The sequence below is a fragment of the Eumetopias jubatus genome, unplaced genomic scaffold (genome assembly GCF_037043125.1).
Source record: "Eumetopias jubatus isolate StellerSeaLion01/CBP00866 unplaced genomic scaffold, mEumJub1_p1.0 scaffold_1, whole genome shotgun sequence".
In the NCBI taxonomy this organism is placed as follows: domain Eukaryota; kingdom Metazoa; phylum Chordata; class Mammalia; order Carnivora; family Otariidae; genus Eumetopias; species Eumetopias jubatus.
The window spans coordinates 192895445-192914883 of NW_028274807.1; the positions used below are offsets into that span (position 1 = coordinate 192895445).

Genomic DNA, 19439 nt, shown 5'->3' on the forward strand with positions numbered 1-19439 from the left:
TTGTTGTTTATGTTTAATGTTTGTTAGTATACTTTTTTAGCATAATATAGTCCATCTTAGGGAAACTGAAGTTATAGGATTTCTTTCTGATGTGGGGATTCATGGCTATACAGACTAATTCAGTAAGCACAGACATAAAATTACTTTTAATGATATAATTTTCACATTAAAAACTTGCAAAATTTGCTGGCATGAATAATTTTTATTTTTTTAGTCAAATTGTGGTGTCCGTTTATAAGTGAGTAGTGGATTATAGATATATCAATATACAAATATATTTAGGATATACATGCACTTAGATAAATTACATAATTCTATAGTTTCATCCACTCCCTGGACCTTCTAAAAGTATATATAGTTTATAAAAACAAATTAGAACAGAAACTCCCAGAAGAAAAGAACTTGGTGTTATAGGCAAATATAAAGAGCACATGGGACAAATATGTATTGGTATTAAAATTACAGGCCAAGCCCACTTAAGCTGGTGTACACAATAACCTGCCCCTTTAAATATATGTATTTCTTTGAATAGGGCCAACCATAGCAAGTATATATTGTCTGTAACATGTCTAGGGTAATTATTGAGAAGTCTGTTTTTCTAAAACAAAAGAAAAAAAAGTCACTAGTGATGAATTTGTATTATTTCTCAGTTAAGTGACTTTTTTTTTTCATTGTAGCTGTTAGGGAATTGCAGTGGGGCTAGATGTGTAATTGTAAGTGTCATAACATACTAAGAAAAAGTCCATTTGTTTCACAAGCATCATTTGGAATTACTTGGAGAAATAAAATTCAGAGTATATATCAAATACTTCATACAAAAAAGACTATACAAAAATCATGGACTTTATTATACATTAAAAATCTCCTAAAAGCATATATCCTGAAGCCTTGTCAGAGAATACCTACTTTGACAAAATGAAAAAAATAAGCTCTCCACCCCACATGTATACCACCATTACATAAAGTTGAGCTCTTCAATTCTAAAGGGAAATGTAGCATGATTTTTAATTGTATATATGCATGATTAACAGTATCAGTGAGATAAGAACCAATTCACTAACATTACAAAATCACCAAATATACAGAGCAGTTTTTTGCACATTAGTTATAACTTAACCCCAGTTCTTGTATTAGCTGAAGTAAATTACATGAGTACAACCAGCTGCAAGAGACTAGGTAAAAAGTGTAGTACATGGGGGTCCAGTTTCAAATCTTTAGGTGTTATTAATGCAGAAGAACAAAATTCATGAAAGAAGAGTAAGCCAAAGTTGCTTAAAATAAAATGAAAGGCTTGCTTGCTACAATCAGTGTTTTTGAATATTTAAAATACAGTTTGAATGCTAGGAGGTTGTTGTCAAAACCAATGTTAGTATTTTCATTTTATTAATTCAGGTAGCAGAAGGTTTTGCGATACACAGGATCTTAGGATCTGTCAGCATTTATAGTAGGATTTAAATCTTAAATATTTGTAGTTCCTACACATAACTCAAAAGTAACTCAGATGCCTTTACCACATAAGACTGTATGTTACGTAGAATGTTATGCATACCCTAATACCCTTTTCCCCAAGCATAAAAGTAATAATTTTACCACCCCTAGGGCCTGAGAATTCTTTTGAAATTAAACACAAACTAATCATTGTAGAAATGACAAAAACTAGCCTGGCTTTGGGGACTCTGTTCAGCCCTTTGTTAACAGTTTTAAAATTTTTAAAGGGAGAAGCAGTAATTAGTTTCTTATCGACTTCATTACCATCGTTACAAAAGTACTGTTCTTATAGGTAGCAGAGTGCATAGCTGAATTAGGTAGACTTTCTTTTCTTTAAAGAATCAATTTTGTTAGTTTCTAAAACCATCAAGTAGAAGTTTGAATCCGAGAAAGCTATCCCAAATTCTAATTCAATTACCATCAAAGCACCCAAGAGCCAGAAGGGATTTCAAAGCGTAACAAACCAAGATCAGCTTTAACATTATGCAGAAACACACAGGCAGCCTTCTTCAAACAAAAAGGTTCTCCGACGAGAAGAGTTTTTTAAAGTTGATGCCTAAATATCTGCAGTATGCAAAGTTCGTATAGTTCTATAGCAATGGACCAAAAGTTGAAATATCTAAAACTGTTAATCCCACACACGATTTCTATTTGGTGTTGGAAGGCTCTTTGGTCTGATGTGTGGAAATGGGTGTGTTATTGTAGAAATTCCTATCAAAACAGGACTTAAAAGGAACTACAGGTCTGTCTAGCATCCCGAAGTCTGCCAGTGTCTTTGACCCTAGCCTTCACTTTGACCCAGCGAACTAACAAAGGGCAGCACCTCATTACCAGGCACAGCACCGGCCTAGTGAAACTGCCTCCTAAAGCTGACCACCTTCATTGTAGGGTGACAAGTTTCATCTGAACTAAGTGAGGTGACAACTTAATAGCATAAACAAGACTTTATGAAACAGAGAGCTAATTCTCAAAAAGGTCTTAACAGCAGGACCTACCATGATGAATCAAGGGCTGACCACAGAAATTTCAACTTCTACCAAAGGAATGATACACCAACTATTGTGAAAGCATTCCCAAAGTAAGCACAAAGTCAACTTTCTTCAAAAAGTATTCCATAATTTCTACTTTGTTACTGTATGTTTTGTGAATATAAGGATTCAAAATAATGATTATCAAGTAATCATTATTCCCATTTGGCACATGGATACAAAGAATATCCTGATCCTATATGTAATTACCCCCTTCCACAGAAAGCAGCGTGCGTACAGTGTGAAACAACCACACTGTACTGAGGGAGCTAAAATAGATGCCGTCTCTAATTCAGAACGAAGACAAGACTGTATCAAAGAACAAAGGGCTTTTCCCTTGTATAATTAGTTGTGAAGTGGCTAATCTCTTGAAATTTTAGATGCATGACTCTCTATTTTATTCAATATATTTAACTTGTTTCTATATAGTTTTACATGTGAAACAAAGGAAACATAATTTCTATCAGCAATGTTCAAAAAAAAATCAAGTTTTGACACGGCAGTAGGGAAATGTCATTTTAACCTTGGCACCAAACTAAAATCCTTCCTTGGTCACTCTTAAACCAAACATTCAATTTCTTTTCAGTCTTTCATGGAATTAGACCTTTTACTCATTTGAGAGTACAAGTATTTACAATAATTAGTGCAAATTATTCTATTCTCATATATTAGTTATTTGCCTTCGTGGATATAAATTGGTGATCAGTATTTTATCAAAACATGGAATTATGAAAATACTGTGCATATCAGTCTGAAATGTAAAAGATTACATTTTCTAAACTAAACTCTGGGCATTTTTACTTTAAGCAGGAAACAACTGTTACAGAATTTCTTTTGAAATGTCACTTGATTTTCAATAAAAATTATTTCACGCAATGCAGAAAATACGTTTATCCTGTAACAATGTCTTTACATGTTAAGTCCTAATCTAAAATGTACTTGAACAAAAAAAAATCCCTTTTAATAAATTCCAAAATCTTATTTTAATCATTGCTGCTCTGCAGCAATAATTCAAGTCCCAACCTGAGAACTAAGAATGTGATAATTAAATGCCACGGGCTGTATCAATCCTGAACTGAAGACACTTAAGCTTCTTTCCCACTGGCATCAGATGGGAAAGAAGAAATTGCTCACATCAGAGAAATGTGAGCAATCCAAGAAAGTGCCCTGAAATCACAGTACCACCTGCCACAATTTGAAACTTTAAGTCTAAAATCTTTTTTCTAATTATTTTATATAAAAGTTCTATTGCACATTTAATAATTAAAATATTTGCAAACTTGTAGAATTCTCTGTATAAAGGGTTTTGAACTGATTCAGTCGAAAGCTTCCTCACTGCCAGCAAAAATGTTCCTAATTTAGAGGGAGCATATCCATGAATATCTGAAGCTGAAGAATAAAAGGTATCTTATGGTCAGAGCCAATTACAATGCAAGATAGGAAGTTCACAATTTGAAGGAAAAAAGGCTTGAGCAAGTATAATTCCTCAGCAATCTACTTCAAGGAGATGAACAGGTTTCTCTTTGACACGTGGAATTTGATGTTACTGCATAGTATATTATTTTTAAGGAAAAAAAAAAATCAATGCAAACCTAGTGATCAAGATCAATCTTATTTTAAAAAATGAAGTTAAAACAAACAAGCAAATATAAACTTTAGTCTCCTTGATATTTCAACATAGTTGTTACCTTGTGCCATTTCACCACAGAAACTGTCAATAAATTTCAAGGGGGGAATGAATACCAACCAAAAAGCAAGGATAAGTTCATGCTTCTGACTCTCTTTTCTTTCCTTCTTCTCCCAAATCACTCTCTTCTGACTGGCTACTGCTAAGGACAACAAACTGCCCCTCGCTACTGGCTTGGTTTGGTCTACTGGAAGCAGCTATCAACCGACTTTGTTCTTCTAAGTCCTAGTAGAAAAGACAGAAAAGAAACTAAGTTTTATTGTTTGCAGTCAAATGCAAAACTATGCATTTAAAATACATATTTGAGAGCCACTTCAATCTTTCTGTCATAAACATTTATGCATAATTCTGGCAACTTCCTGAAAACAAAGGCTACACACAACCAGTGTGACACCAAAGTAAATTTTGGCACCATTTTAGAAATCCTATAAAAGCCAGCATTGCCCTCTTCTCCATTTTTATGGCCAACAACAACGTTCAGACCATTGTTCTCACAGTCTAACACATAAAAGGCTCATAATGGATCACTGCACATCCCCACCCTTCCCCCTCTGTCCAACTTATCTTGCTAAATCAGTTGTTGCCCTCCCTCAGCCTAACCTAGCAAGGAAGCTTCAACTTCACTGTCATCTTCCTCACATCCCTCTCCTTTGTCCCTAAGTCCAATCCATTCCCAATTCCTGCTGATCTGTACTCATTAAGTATCCCACAAATGTCTCTTCTCTTCCGCTGCTACTGCCAACGCCACAACCCATAACTGGGTCTTACAATCTCATGCATCACTATCTAATGCATTCTCCAGATTTTGCTCTGAAACTTGCCTAACTTAAAATTATCCTGTTGGATGGACAATGATTTGGCACTCCTGGTAGCATTAAGTATTTATATAAATATATATACATTCCTGGAGACCAATAAAGATGTCAGCAATGGCAGTTAAGTCTACACACACACACACACACACACACACACACACACACACACACACACACACACACACACACGGCCTCTCAAAAGACCTGCTTTGATAGAAACAACCTTCACTGGAATATGGAAATATAAAAATTCTGGTATGTTTGCTAAATGGCAAGTCAACTACATGTCAGTAACTATAATGTAAACATCCTCTCAGAAGATGATGTCTTCCTTTTCTGCTGTGCTATGAACCATCTGGTTATAAAGTGGCTGAGGAAGCAGAAACAGACTTTCACTTGGAGATTCAAATCTGAAAATCATAGTCCTATATTAAGGAAATATCATAAACTTACATCAGAGAAGATCTAGATACTAGGGCTACATACCTTTTCAATTTGTTTTTGTTTGCTGAGTTCTTTCTGTTGCTTCTCTTTTACCCTCTCTATTTCTTTTTGTTTTTCTGATGCCCGACGATCCTGAAAAACAGATGAATACAACTAATGAATATGAAATAATTTTAAATTTGACTTTTCAATTAATATTGTCTTTGTAACCTTTTCATATTTTTTAAATTTATATGAAAACACACTAAAAATTTACATTCGTAGTCACTTATCCGAATTCTAAATGCTGTATCAGCAATAATACACTGATAACCTTGCACAGCAAAATCATTTTATTTCCTTGCTAATATGAAAGATCTTATATTACTTTAGGTAACATTCTTGGAGGGGCACTTGGGTGGCTCAGTCAGTTAAGCATCCAACTGTTGATTTTGGTTCTGGTCATGATCTTAGGGTGGTGAGATCAAGCCCTGCATAGGACTCTGCACTCATCGAATAGTCTGCTTGAGATTCTCTCTCTCCCAGGCCCTCTGGCCCTCTCCCTGCCTATGCACTCTAACTGACTAAATAAAATCTTAAAAAAAAAAAAAAAAAGGATAACATTCTTGGATAATTAAGTATTTTGGATTCTTACCAGTTCTGCATGCAAAGCTATCTGTTTTGCCAGACCAACAGAATCGCAAATCTAAAAGGGGAAAAGGTAGGAAAAACTCAGGCAGTTCTCACATCGAAGTAATAATTTCAAGTATCCAAACGGCTGATGTAACTAGATTTATAACTCATTATAATATACTGCTTCAAACAAAAGCTGATTTAAGAATGTTCCAGCCCCAGGGCACCTGGTTCATTTGGTTAAGCATCCGACTTTTGATTCCAGCTCAGGTCATGATCTCAGGGTCGTGAAATCAAGCCCCATGTTGAGCTCTTCGCTCAGTGCAGAGAATGCTTAAGATTCTCTCCCTCTCCCCCTGCCCCTCCCCCCCGCTCATGCTCTCTCTTTAAAAAAAAAAAAAAGAATGAAGCATCTGTGTATTTTCTTCAGAGTCTCTTGAGTTTCTGCTGCTGAGTCTCACTTCTGTCACATTCTCAAATTCCTTACTGAAAGGGTAAGATCTGCAAAGAATGAAGCAAGGAGATGCTGATGCTGCTCTAAGCTGAAAAGAGCTGAGTAAGGCTGATTATGGGAATAGACTGCATTCCCAGAGTAAGTTAATAAGGCCAGAAGATTGCAGCAGCTACCAATGGTCAGGGAAGACACGGTCTGTAGTCAGAAGGCCGAAGCCACCCACCAGCTCAGCTATCTTCAGAGCCAAAAGGCTTTGGTCAAACAACTTTGTTGTATTAAGCCAAATTTGTTTTTTTCCAGAAATCTTACTAAGAACTTCGACTATGATATATATTTTGTAACAGAAACACATTTTGAAAAGTCATGTACCTTTTCCCCCTCATTGTTTGATTCAAATATATAGCAGACTGATGACAGATTACTTTCACTTCTCCCTCCTGATGTCCGAAGAACAAATCCAAAAAGCCTCTTATTTTCCTGATGTGTAGCATACAAAACTACACTGGGTAATGGAAACTGCCACAGAAAATATCAGAAGCAAACATGAGATTTTTCAAACACAAGTGCACTCTTCTACATGACAAATTCAAGTACTAAGTTATAAAAATATTATAAACAGAACATTAAAGCCAATTTTCTTAACAGAATGGCAATTTAAGAACAAAAATGTCATATTTGGCTTGGATTACCAGGCAGAATAAGACATTGTTGAATACTGAATTTATTAGTCAGTTACATATTTTACAAAATCAAATTCACTAACAAAAATGGTCCATACTGTTAAATGATTAAGAGCATGTACTTCCAGCTATTTCAACGCAGATAATTATAAAATAAACTCAATCATGTTCACCTTTTAATTCTATTAGTGTTTATCCCTTAACCAGGCAGCATATATCATATACTAAAAAACTACATATCATATCAGATTGCACTGATTCTTTTAAGTATATGGAATGTTCAATTACAAATTTTGGGGAGGGAAGGGAGATGAACATAGGCTTAATTATAACTTAGCCAATCATAATACCATATTTCAATACATATGATCAGAATTATTATAACGATATAGACATGTATATGCACAAAGAGACTTCCAATAAAGCTTTAAACATGTAGAACTCACTGTGAGCCTTGTAACTTGTGTCTGTGGATCAATTAACCTATAATTAAAAATTTAGAAAACAAATTTTAATTAGGCTGAAATTAAACATTTTTCCTACAGTTTTTTAAGGGGGAGGTCATTACTCACTTTAAACAATCACAAGTGACTAATAAATGTGATTCTGTCATACGAAAGATGTTATGGATGGCCCGGGCAGCTAAGATTTGCCTCATTGTTTCATAAACAACATCTGGATTGTCATCTGATTTCACCTCCATAGAACCAAGGAATCGGACAATAAATAACTGATGAAGAATAGAATCTACAAAAGAACAAGGTACATCACATATCTTTAAATCCCACATTTCCCTTAAGAATAAAATACACTGTCACCTTTTAGATTTTCTAGTGAAAAATTCAACCTAGTAGAAGTATTTAGAAATTACTCCTAACTACAGTGTTCAAGTTATAGGAAAATTAAGGTCTCTAGTTCAAATAGCAAAAGGTTAGGCTTCAACAACTGATGGTTCTGAGTAAAAAAAAAAAAAAAATTCCTTGTACTATTCTTATAGCTTTTAAGTTTGAAATTCATCAAAATAAATAGTTACTGAAAAAAGAAAAAAAAGTTAATGCTCCCATACCAGAAGAGAACATCAGCTCCCAGGAAAAGCTTAAAGGATATCTTCTGCATTCAGAATTTGACTATGAAAAGCTTAAAGGATATCTTCTGCATTGAGAATTTGCATTGAGAATATCATCCAAAGTATGATATTCTATAATTTTAATGAAATCTTTAAGCCTGATTAAGTTCTGCTGCTTTGAGTACTATGAGCAAAAAGAAAACTGTGAAGTAAAGCTTCACAGTTTGAAGTTTATATTTATTCTGATGTATGCATCAGAATAAATATAAACATATTTGTTGTTTACATCAGATGTAAACATAATCAGAATACATACATCAGAATATAAACAAATCAAAATAAATATAAACAACATACATCAGAATACATACATCAGAATAAATATAAACAACAAATTCTTCACAGTTTACTGCTGAGAATTTTTAAAATATAATACTGCACGTCTGTTTTACCTTCAGTTTCAGATTTTGTACCTCCTCCAGATTCTCCAAATGGATTTGTGCGCCTGAAAAGTTTTTAAAAAGTTAGGAACCAATGGTCAATTACCATGAGCCATATGGAAGAAATCTTAATCATTGAAACCGGAGTTAAAAACTAAGCATCACGAAAACTTGTACATACATTTTTAAAAAGCTCTAAAATGCCCCATCCTGTTAAGGAACACTACTGATGACCACCTTACTCTGATGAAGGCCCCTGCCTTCACACTTAGTAGGCTGAACTCAATGCTGCTGCATTCTAGAAGTGGTGGATGAACTGAAATGCAGACATACATACATATACACACACATACAACCCCCAACATCCTATAAACCACATTGCAAAAGTCCTTGAATTTAAATAAAGAAGGACAGAACAGCTGACTTGGCTTCAATTTTAGCTACTTGAGAAAAATGCCAGGGATTTCCTAGGATTGCAAAAACCTCTTTTTGGGTCCTCCAAGTACATACTGCAAGTTAATTATGCTAATTTGAACATTTTCTAGTTTTAAACCTGTATTTCTCAAGGCATACGTAACAGAATGCAAGAAGAAAAGCTAATTAGTGATGGGAGCTACCTCCCTCTTCAGTGTGAGTGGCTCTTGGCATACCCACAATGAAGGAAAAAAAATACAATTCAAAATAGGTTTTGTAGGCTAAAAGAGAGCTAAATGGTTTTAAAATAATGTTGGCATTAAGATAACATGAAATTGATCTAATTCATGTCTGAACTACTATATCAAATGCTAAGTATATTTCTGTGATCAAATACAAATTATTATTTCTTGGTCACAACCATGTATATCCAAATTAGTATCAATTTATTAGGCGTCCAACCTACTTAAATAAATGATTTGCTGTGACATTTTCCTTCATCCCAGAGCCAAAGAAAAATTCTAACAGCTTTCACATTTCTTGTATATAACCAAAAGATGATTTATTAATAATTCATAGCATGATAATGTTTTAGTACCTTCCTGGAGATTTCTTATTCTGACCCATGATGATTTTTTTTTTTTTAAAGATTTTATTTAATTTATTTGACAGAGACAGAGACAGTGAGAGAAGGAACACAAGCAAGGGGAGTGTGAGAGGGAGAAGCAGGCTTCCCGCTGAGCAGGGAGCCCGATGCAGGGCTGGATCCCAGGACCCTGGGATCATGACCTGAGCCAAAGGCAGACGCTTAACAGCTGAGCCACCAGGCGCCCCAAGATGGTATTTTTCTTACAAACCTACAACACATGTATTACTTTCAATTTCTAAAATATTGTCATGACCTAAAGATAGGACATATCAACTTTCTTTTGCAATTTTAAGAGCAAATACCAGAAGTAGATCTGATAAGCAATTCAAAATTAAATATTTTTAGAACTAAATTATCTTCACTTGTTTAACTGAGGCAGAAAACAAAGAGGAAAAACCTGCACGACTCTTTCCCAACTATCAAAATTAGGTAATTAAAGAAAGTACAACATAATTGATACACATATGTGAGAGAGGACTCTCAACTGCAAAAAATGGAGTCATAAGCCTTACAGACCACAGAACAATATCCCTGTGATGCCATCGCCCACCTGCCTCCCTGGCCAAAGGCTTTTGCCTGGCCAGGCTGATCTTCACACACAGGAGAAATGATGTCAAACTGTATTGGAGTATCTGGAGCAACGAGAGAATCTAGAGAAAGGGCAGCCAAATTTGTGGACTCAGATCCTAAGGATCCCGAGCTGCTAGTTCGAGCTGTCGGTGGCCGAGATTGTCTAAACACAGAAGAAAACCAGAGGCACTGCATTTAGTTTTCTCTTTTTGAAACTGAATACAAACTATGAGAAAGAAAATACAGTTTTATAACTCAAAGAGAGTAGAAGAAATTTCAATAACAGACTTTTCTTGCCAATGACTAAATTCAAAAACAAATGATCTCAATCTATAGATAAAGCACTAGGGCAATTTGGAATTGTTACTTATTTAGCACTCTTGCTGGTAAATTTACCGACTTGAAAATCCTTTCTATGTTTTGGAGAAACTATTTCATACTAACGTAAGTAGCACTGCTAAAATCAAAGTTTTCACTAACACTTTCAATAGCCCATATACTTTTAAATAACCCAAAGTCTGGTAACTCACGCTGCCGGCCGCAGACTCTCGTGCCTCTGCTGGAAAGACGGGGAAGGAGTGACGGCCTCCAAAGCGGACTGATTTACACGTGCAGCAATTTCCTATTTTGTTTTATTAAAAAGGACTAGAATTAGTAAAGCAAGGAAACCAAAAGTTTGGATACAACTGTCAGAATGTTCTTGAGTTACATTTAAAATGCAAACTAGAGTTACTAAAGTAGTTCCACATTGTCTTAACATTAAGATACATAATGTACTTCATAACATTATAACTTAGGCTTCCTCTTACTTCTTACAGACATAGATCTTTAAATATTTAACTACCAGATTTTTTGATTAGCACCTAATACAGCACCTACTATATAGGTACTCAATACATTTGCTAAATTAAATTTAAAAGAAGTAGGGGGTATTTACCACAAAGATACAAATGTAGGGACCCGAAGGGGTACGTGTACCCCAATGTTTATAGCAGCAATGTCCACATTAGCCAAACTGTGGAAAGAGCCAAGATGCCCATCGACAGATGAATGGATAAAGAAGAGGTGGTATATATACACAATGGAATATTATGCAGCCATCAAAAGGAATGAGATCTTGCCATTTGCAACGACGTGGATGGAACTGGAGGGTGTTATGCTGAGTGAAATAAGTCAATCAGAGAAAGACATGTATCACATGACCTCACTGATATGAGGAAATCTTAATCTCAGGAAAGAAACTGAGTGTTACTGGAGTGGTTGGGGGTGGGAGGGATGGGGTGGCTGGGGTGATAGACATTGGGGAGGGTATGTGCTACGGTGAGCGCTGTGAATTGTGCAAGACTGTTGAATCACAGTTCTGTACTTCTGAAACAAATAACGCAACATATTTTAAGAAAAAAGAAAAAGAAGAAAAAAAAAAGTAGGAATAGCCAAAATATCAAAAATGTTTTATAACTATACTGCTGAAGTTTTCATGATCTTCTAGAATATATTTATGCTCAGAAACATCTATTATTTATTAATGAAGTTATATGGATATTTTCTGGCCTAAATCTGAAAGAAAAGCTTCCTATAAGAAGTATTTTTAAACTTATTTCAAACACTGGCTAGCTACATAAAACAGTATTTACATTAGAAAAAAAAATCGTAACATTTTTGCATTTCTGTGTCTTATAGTTAGCAAAAATGTCAAGACAATGCCACAAACTGATCAGAATTCCTTCTCTCATTAAGTACAGAAAAAGTAATTCTGGATAATCTGGAAAATACTACTTAAAATTTAGAGTTCTGATAATTTGTGGGGAAAAGTAAGATAACGCTCAATTATTCAAATCCAAACACTGTATTCACCATGTATTCCCTAGGTATTAACAGGTCATCCAACTTCCATTTTAATTTTTTGGTGCTCCCAAGTAACATAACAGAAAGGAAAAGCTAACCTGGCAAGAGATCAAATTACTGCAAGCAAAAGGTTCCTCTACAGTTAGCACTGATTTTCTTAGATTACACTCATAAGATTATTACAAAACAGAAGTTACTAATATTTTGGAGGTCATGAAATATTGTTTCTTTGGTTCAAAACTTGTTCCTAGGCATCTAAATCCTATGTGTCTTGGCTGGTACCTCAAAGCCATTATGATAAAAACAGAACTCTTTCAAATTGTTCTTCCATTCACTTGAGCTTAAAACCTGAAAGTCATCTTTAATTCATCTCCTTTATCCTTTACATTGGTCAGTTACTACCTAGTCCAGTCGATTTCTTTTTACCTCTTTATACAATGCATTATTTCTTCTCTCTTCTCTTGGTTACCACCCTGTTCAGACCCTCAGTTCATGCCTGAACTAGGATGATGGCCTCCAACATGTTCCCAGATGCCCCTGTCTAATCAACCATTATACCAACAACAGTTTTAAGACTTAGAAGGGTGAGGGCTTTCTAGAGAAATCAGCCCTGCTCTGCCTCAACTGAAATCATCAGCCCCGCACAGCCCTGAGAGGCGGCCAGGTTTACTGCACAGATGGGCCCACTGAGACTGGCAGGGGTCACACAGCTCCTGCCCTTAACCAAAGTCTTTTCCCAACTACACTGCACTGTGATCCACTTGATTCCTTCCAGAGTTCTCTGCGCTGCTGAGTTCCACATGTATATTTGGATTCACCTGTACACCTAAATTCATCTGGTTTGACAGCCTTGCTACTCAAAGCGTAACTGACAAAACTGAGAGTTCAGGCCACCTCACCCTAGACATAATCTGCATTTTAACAAGATCCCCAGGTGATTTGTATGTACATTCCAGCTATTTTTCTCTAACAAGAACCTTCAACTCCAATTATACCACTGGTTTCATAAACACACCATTTCTGCCTTTATGCTTTTGTTTTTATTCTCGTATCTGCAATTTCTTCTCATTTCCTCAAAACATGAACAAATCTTAGCCAGCTCAGGATTCTACCATCTCAATTTTCTCTAAAACTAAAGTCCACACTGATCTTAACATTCTCAAATCTTAAGCTTTTAGCATTACCGTACACTTTGTTACATAGTTTTATACACAATGTAAAAGTTTTAGTGTTGTATTTCCATACACAAAGGCTCCTGGAGGGCAAAGCCATGGCTTCTTTTTCTTTTGTATTCTTCTCCATGGTGCTCAACCCAAAGCTAAACACAGCATTGATGCCCAGTAAAAATTTGTTAGCTGACCAATTTCAGTTACTTTTGAAATAATTTATCTTTCTAGGAAGACCAAATGCTCATACATGGATACATTAAAGCTACTCATTCAAGGGCAAATTAAAAGATTTCAGGGCTTGAGGAATTATGACAAATAATAAATTAATAATTATTCATTTTTGCCAGGCCTGGATACCATAAAATAAAAATTTTACCTCCGGATTTTCACTTAAATATATTTGTTTGGATATGTTATTTATTGTACAGATCCACTGCAAGAGAAAAAAAATAGAAAAATGTGATTAATATTTTTTTTCCTATAGTGCTTCTCTTCTAAAAGAATCTTCAGTATTTCACTGCATAGAAGTTTCATTAGAAGTAACACATAATTGGGGTGCCTGGGTGGCTCATTCGGTCAGGTGTCTGACTTCGGCTCAGGTCATGATCTCAGGGTCCGGTCCTGGGATCAAGCCCCAAGGCAGGCTCCCTGCTCAGTGGGAAGTCTTGGGTCTCCCTCTCCCTCTGCCCCTCCCCTCCACTAGTGCTAATAAACAGTCTTAAAAAAAAAAATAAGGCCCAAATTAGCTTCATAAAAGCAAATAAAAATATACCAATAATGTTCAGTTATATTTAATAGTCTATATTTGTCTTTTATATCACTCCCCCCTCTCAATCCCCACCAAATAAGATAGCCTGGACTCAGATATCATGATGAACACCAATAAAAAAAAGTTAAGAGCTAAATATATTTCCAGTGAATGCATTTTACATACTTCCCTTCTTTCAGATTTATAGCTAATTAACATAAAAAATGCTCTCTTCCACATTTTCTACTTCACATTTGAGGACTCCAGTCCATAAGGAGCCTCATTAAACTAATAATCTGTTTGGTAAACCCAGCAGAGAGCAGACATTTATTTGTGTTCCTCACACAGCAAAAACAAGTTTTACTACCTACTCCTTTCCACAAGAGGTAAATAAAAATAAATCTCTATGTAATTTCTAACCTTGTCTTTTACCAACACATTTATAATACCAGATAAAGTGGCTCAAAATCAACTACAGTATATTTTCATTGAAGAATATCTCTCAGGACCAAGTTTCTGAAGCGTCAGTTCTTGGTGGTAACTTACCTTCCATATTTGGTGTACTAGAAGTAAAAATGGAGCCAAAAATAAGAGACTCGTGAGGAAGAACAGACTCTCCCAAATTTTTGTTTTTCTGTCTTTCATTTCTCCAAGGTTTTAAGTTTTACTTGCTTCCTGCCATGCTATATCAGCTGCCACTATGTCCTTAATACAGCAAATACCGTCTCAGAAAGTTGGTGAGAGAAGGGAATAAAACTGTCACCTCATGATACTAAAAGCTTGCCAGAAAGCAACAGTCACAAGGTCATTTCTGAGGTTGAGCCTTTAAAAAGACAGACACCAATGATCTCTAAAGTCTCCTCTTACAGGTTTAGCTATAAAAGTCTCTGTGAAACTTGATGTTGCTTGAGGACAGCAGATTTTTATGAAAAAAAAATTTTTTTAACTAGGATTTTCCACATTTCTATCTTAATATTTAGTTACTGAAATATCTTAAGATGTTGCGGAAGAAATTTAGATAAAATTTTACCTCCTCATGGTCTTTTTTACTTTCTGCTTGCAAAATTGAAGATCTGAAAAATAAAAAAGAAAGAAGTTTGACCCTCAATTTAAAAATCTGAGAAAATTTTTTATCTTTAAAGGTACATATAAAACCAATCGGTATCAAAACTAAAAAAAACCCAAAACACACAACCAGTCAGTATCTTAGCCAGGAAAAGGAGACCACCTGGGGCATCTGGACTCAGATTTTAACAACTCTTGACTCTGGCTATCCATGCCAAGACGTACCAAAAAAGAAACAGGTGCTGGTTTTCAGAAGACAGCCTATAACAAAGGTACACTGCAAATAAGACAACGTATTTCAACTTTCTGACACTTACGATATATATTTCAAATGTAAATCAGCGATCCTAACAGAAAATACTAATTGTACTCATTATTTCTCCATAAATACAGTCAAATAAAATTTTTCAATATACCAATCACTAACATTGGGATACTTACCTTTTCTATAGATGTTATTTTAAGAATCAGAGAAAAATTAATTTTGAATCACACTAGGAATGTGAAATGGGATATCATGTTAAGCATTAGCAACAGAACTGAAAAAAATGTAAATTCCTGTACTAACATATTAACAATTTGGTAAACACAGGGACTCCCAACATCCAGCATGATAAATGAAATTAAACAACTGATAAAAGACCATGAACCATAACACCTTAACATGTTGCTTTAGAACATTAAGAAAGATCAAAAACTATTTTAAGTAGGAAAAAAACTGCAGCTAACTTAAACATCTATCATTAGGAAAAAATTTTAGATTATGGTATATATCCTTCGATGGATTATAATGTGGCCAATGTGAAATGTTTTTAATAAGTAGCTGCAGATCCAAAGTGTATCTACAGTATTTCCTCAAATATTTTTTAAAAATGTAGTTAGAATAAAAACTGTAAGGCAACAGACCAGAAAGTTAATTGTTGCTTCTAGTTAGTGAGATTATAGCTTTCTTTCAATGTTCAATACTCCTTTTCTGTATTTTTCTCTATTTTCCAAAAATTTGTTCTAAAGGCTACTCTATGGATTCTCATTTAATGCAAAGGTAACAGAAGTCTTAAAAATGGCATATACACATTAATGTATATTAATTATAATGTATATTAATCATACATTAATTGACTAAATCAATTTAACCAGATATATTTTAACATTTAAAAATAACATTAGTGTTTGCACTTACTACATATTAGGCACATTACATATGTTAGATTTCTCTTCTGTATAGGGATTATAACCCCAACAAACCCCATTTCACATGTGAAAAAACAGAGGTTATGTAACTTGTCTAAGACCACACAGTAAGTAGTAGATCCTGAATTTGAACTTTCTGACCCCAGGGTTAGGGCTCTTTCCACTAACTTGTGCTGCCATACCCCATACGGTGCATAATTTTCAGTGAACAGTACCCTAACATGAAATCACAGGTTTTTATCTATCATATGCCCTTGTTTAACAACCTCAAAATATTAAGACATCATTTAACCAAGTCAGAAAGGAAAATTCAACTCATTTCTATGTGATTAAAAAAGAAAATTATCTTAATACATAATAAGCCTAAAGTAGCTATAAAATGTCTGAATGAGAAGGAATTATTGTGCATTTCAGTAACTTAAAATATGCAGATTTTATTAATAGTAGGAAAAAATACTAACTTTTTTCCGTCAAAGGAAGTGATCTGAAAACAGTATCGCCTGTCTTCACAGTCCACAGCCATTACTGAGCAGTTGTCAATGTCCATGGCCAGGCCGCCTGCCACATCCCCACGCGCCTGACTCATTAAGTTTCCACCCTGCGTGAAGTAAAACTGTCTGTCCCAGGTAGATGACACCAAGCCTGTTTTACTAAATGAAGAAAGTACATTCACTCTTCAGTAACAACACACCTGAAATCTCATCATAAGCCAGACACAAGATAAAGCACATCACAAAGAACCAGCTTGCAAAAAGGCACAAAGGTGCCTAGAAAATATATCAGTTTTTCAGTCTCTAAAATAAATTCATGTATGTTGAGCCACTTTTGTGTGTATTTCAAAAAAAAAAAAAAAAAGCCGGAAGTTATCAAATTGCAACTGTTAGAATGTTCCATAAATTATAGTTCAACTTCAGGAGAATAAATTCAAAAGAAAAGAATTCATCTTACTTCTAAGGTTAACTTGCTTTATCCTATCTTTAAATAAAAACTGTACGTTGACCTGATGGTGTAATTACATACATTTTAAATGTATAATAAAAATGATATTTAACAGCATTCATGTAATGCTAGATTTATTCAAATTCAAATTCGTTTCACTTTTAAAATAATTCTAAATTATTCAATAAATATCTAAACAGAATTTTACTTATGAAAATTATTCATGTACTCCACCTGGCAAAAAGCTGACAAAAACATGAATACCACTAACTAATAAGATTCAACCTTTAGTAAAACAAAATAACTTATCAGACAATATCAATCATATATTCACTTCATACTACCTTAGATGATATTCAACATATGAAAATAACTATAGGGACGCCTGGGTGGCTCAGTCAATTAAGCGCCTGCCTTCAGCCCAGGTCATGATCCCAGGGTCCTGGGATCGAGTCCCACATCGGGCTCGTTGCTCGGCAGGGAGCCTGCTTCTTCCTCTGCCTGCTGCTCCCCCTGCTTGTGCCCTCTCTGACAAATAAATAAATAAAATCTTTATAAAAAATAAAAAACCAAAAAAAAGAAAATAACTATAGTTTTCTTACTTCCTAGCATTAAGGTATCCAGCCTTCCGGGTTAAGTTTCGATTAACAGGAAATTTCGTGGGATCTGGGTCAGGCACATATAAGGGGTCACTGGCTACCTCCAAATCTTCTATTGTCTGCTGCATGGTCTCTACATCATTGTCCATTTCCCTACGAACACTAACACAGAAAACATTATTTACCTCCAACCACAACAGAGGACTCCTTACCAATCATATTTAGCTATATATTTGCTTTGCATATTTTTTTCTTAAAGAGAGCAACAGTAGCATGGGTGGTTAAAGTAACATGAACGCATGATGAAAAAGCTTTACATTTTATATGAAACTAGATACTCTGGAAACAATACCAGGCTAAAAAACAAATGAAGCCACACTGAATGCCTAATGTTGGAATAATTTTCAAACTGTCCCGCATATCTGATTGACCACATCACTGCTCAGAATTTTAAACCTGCTTAGAACTGCTTGCTCTCTTTAAGCTTTCATGGCTTAGAAAGCAAGATTTATTTAGTAACTCCCAACCATCCCCCACAATTCAGATAATTGTGAAGATAACGAACTTATGGATAATTACTATTATGTGTCTGTTACATACAGACTTTTATAAAACATAGTTTAGAATAAAATACCATCAGACTTGACAGAGCTATGAAATTCAGAGTTCAGATTCCATGGAAAAGATGGTGAAAAACCCAAGAAGAATCCATGAACCACATGAGACATAGTCTCATGGGCAAGGAAAACAGCCCCTCAGGAAATTCAATGCTAAATATTTTTAGATTATGGCATTTAGCTGTTTACTTATTCTCATAACTTCATTTTCAATTTTAAGGAAGAAAGTACTTACTTCTGTACACTTGTTCCAATATTAGTCAAGAATTCTTCCAGCTGGTCATTGAGATTTTCAGAACCCATCTTAAAGAAACTTATCTGGGGCAAGAGGGTGTGTGAGTGGGAGGATGAACAACAGAAACACACATTTACAAGAAACACAGTCAATCATATAAACAATTTCCAAGATACATGATAAAGAACAAAGGAGTATTCCCATTTGTGTACTAGTTTACAATGACTTCTACTGGGCTTAGAGCCACTGTAGAAACCAGACTTCAATTTCACCATACATCTCTGTAAGCAATTTATAAAACTGGAAAATGTTAAAACATTTTAAATAAGTTATATAAACTACTTTATGTTTTACAAAGATAAATTTTATATTGAGGAATAATAAGCACTCATATTTGAAGGAATATTTGAATTTCTTTAAACTCTTAATTTTTAGGGGTGTGCCATGTCATATTACCCAAATTTACTTTTCTAGCCTCTTCCTGATGCAAACCCCTTGGGACACTTTGGAGTTCATCTATTATTTTTAATTCAGGAGGTATGCAAGGAACAGGAGACAAACTCAAACTTGCCCATTCTCTTTCAAATCTATTCCAAAGCCAGAGTGAATGAAAGTTCCATCAGTAGGAGTAACTCCAGAATTCATTTAGCTTTCTGTTCCCTGTCCCCCTGTGATGGACCAGGC

At 35.0% G+C, this 19439-nt stretch overlaps 1 protein-coding gene across 2 annotated transcripts in view; it reads right to left on the reverse strand.

The window, feature by feature from the left end:
- Positions 1–2055: 2055 nt before the first annotated feature.
- The window catches only part of APPL1 (adaptor protein, phosphotyrosine interacting with PH domain and leucine zipper 1), a 43026-nt gene continuing 25642 nt past the window's right edge, over positions 2056–19439 (reverse strand). The window contains exons 9-22 of one of the 2 annotated variants that reach the window (XM_028110366.2): positions 18756–18838; positions 17907–18065; positions 16827–17015; positions 15140–15182; positions 13738–13794; positions 10878–10969; positions 10328–10510; positions 8727–8779; positions 7781–7955; positions 7655–7691; positions 6898–7044; positions 6097–6147; positions 5505–5594; positions 2056–4428 (exon numbers count right to left, since the gene is read on the reverse strand). In XM_028110366.2, the coding sequence (XP_027966167.2) occupies positions 4282–4428; positions 5505–5594; positions 6097–6147; positions 6898–7044; positions 7655–7691; positions 7781–7955; positions 8727–8779; positions 10328–10510; positions 10878–10969; positions 13738–13794; positions 15140–15182; positions 16827–17015; positions 17907–18065; positions 18756–18838 (1506 nt within the window). In that variant the 3' untranslated portion in view covers positions 2056–4281. The remainder of the gene's footprint in view (positions 4429–5504; positions 5595–6096; positions 6148–6897; positions 7045–7654; positions 7692–7780; positions 7956–8726; positions 8780–10327; positions 10511–10877; positions 10970–13737; positions 13795–15139; positions 15183–16826; positions 17016–17906; positions 18066–18755; positions 18839–19439) is intronic. The other variant, XM_028110367.2, reaches the window with a different exon arrangement.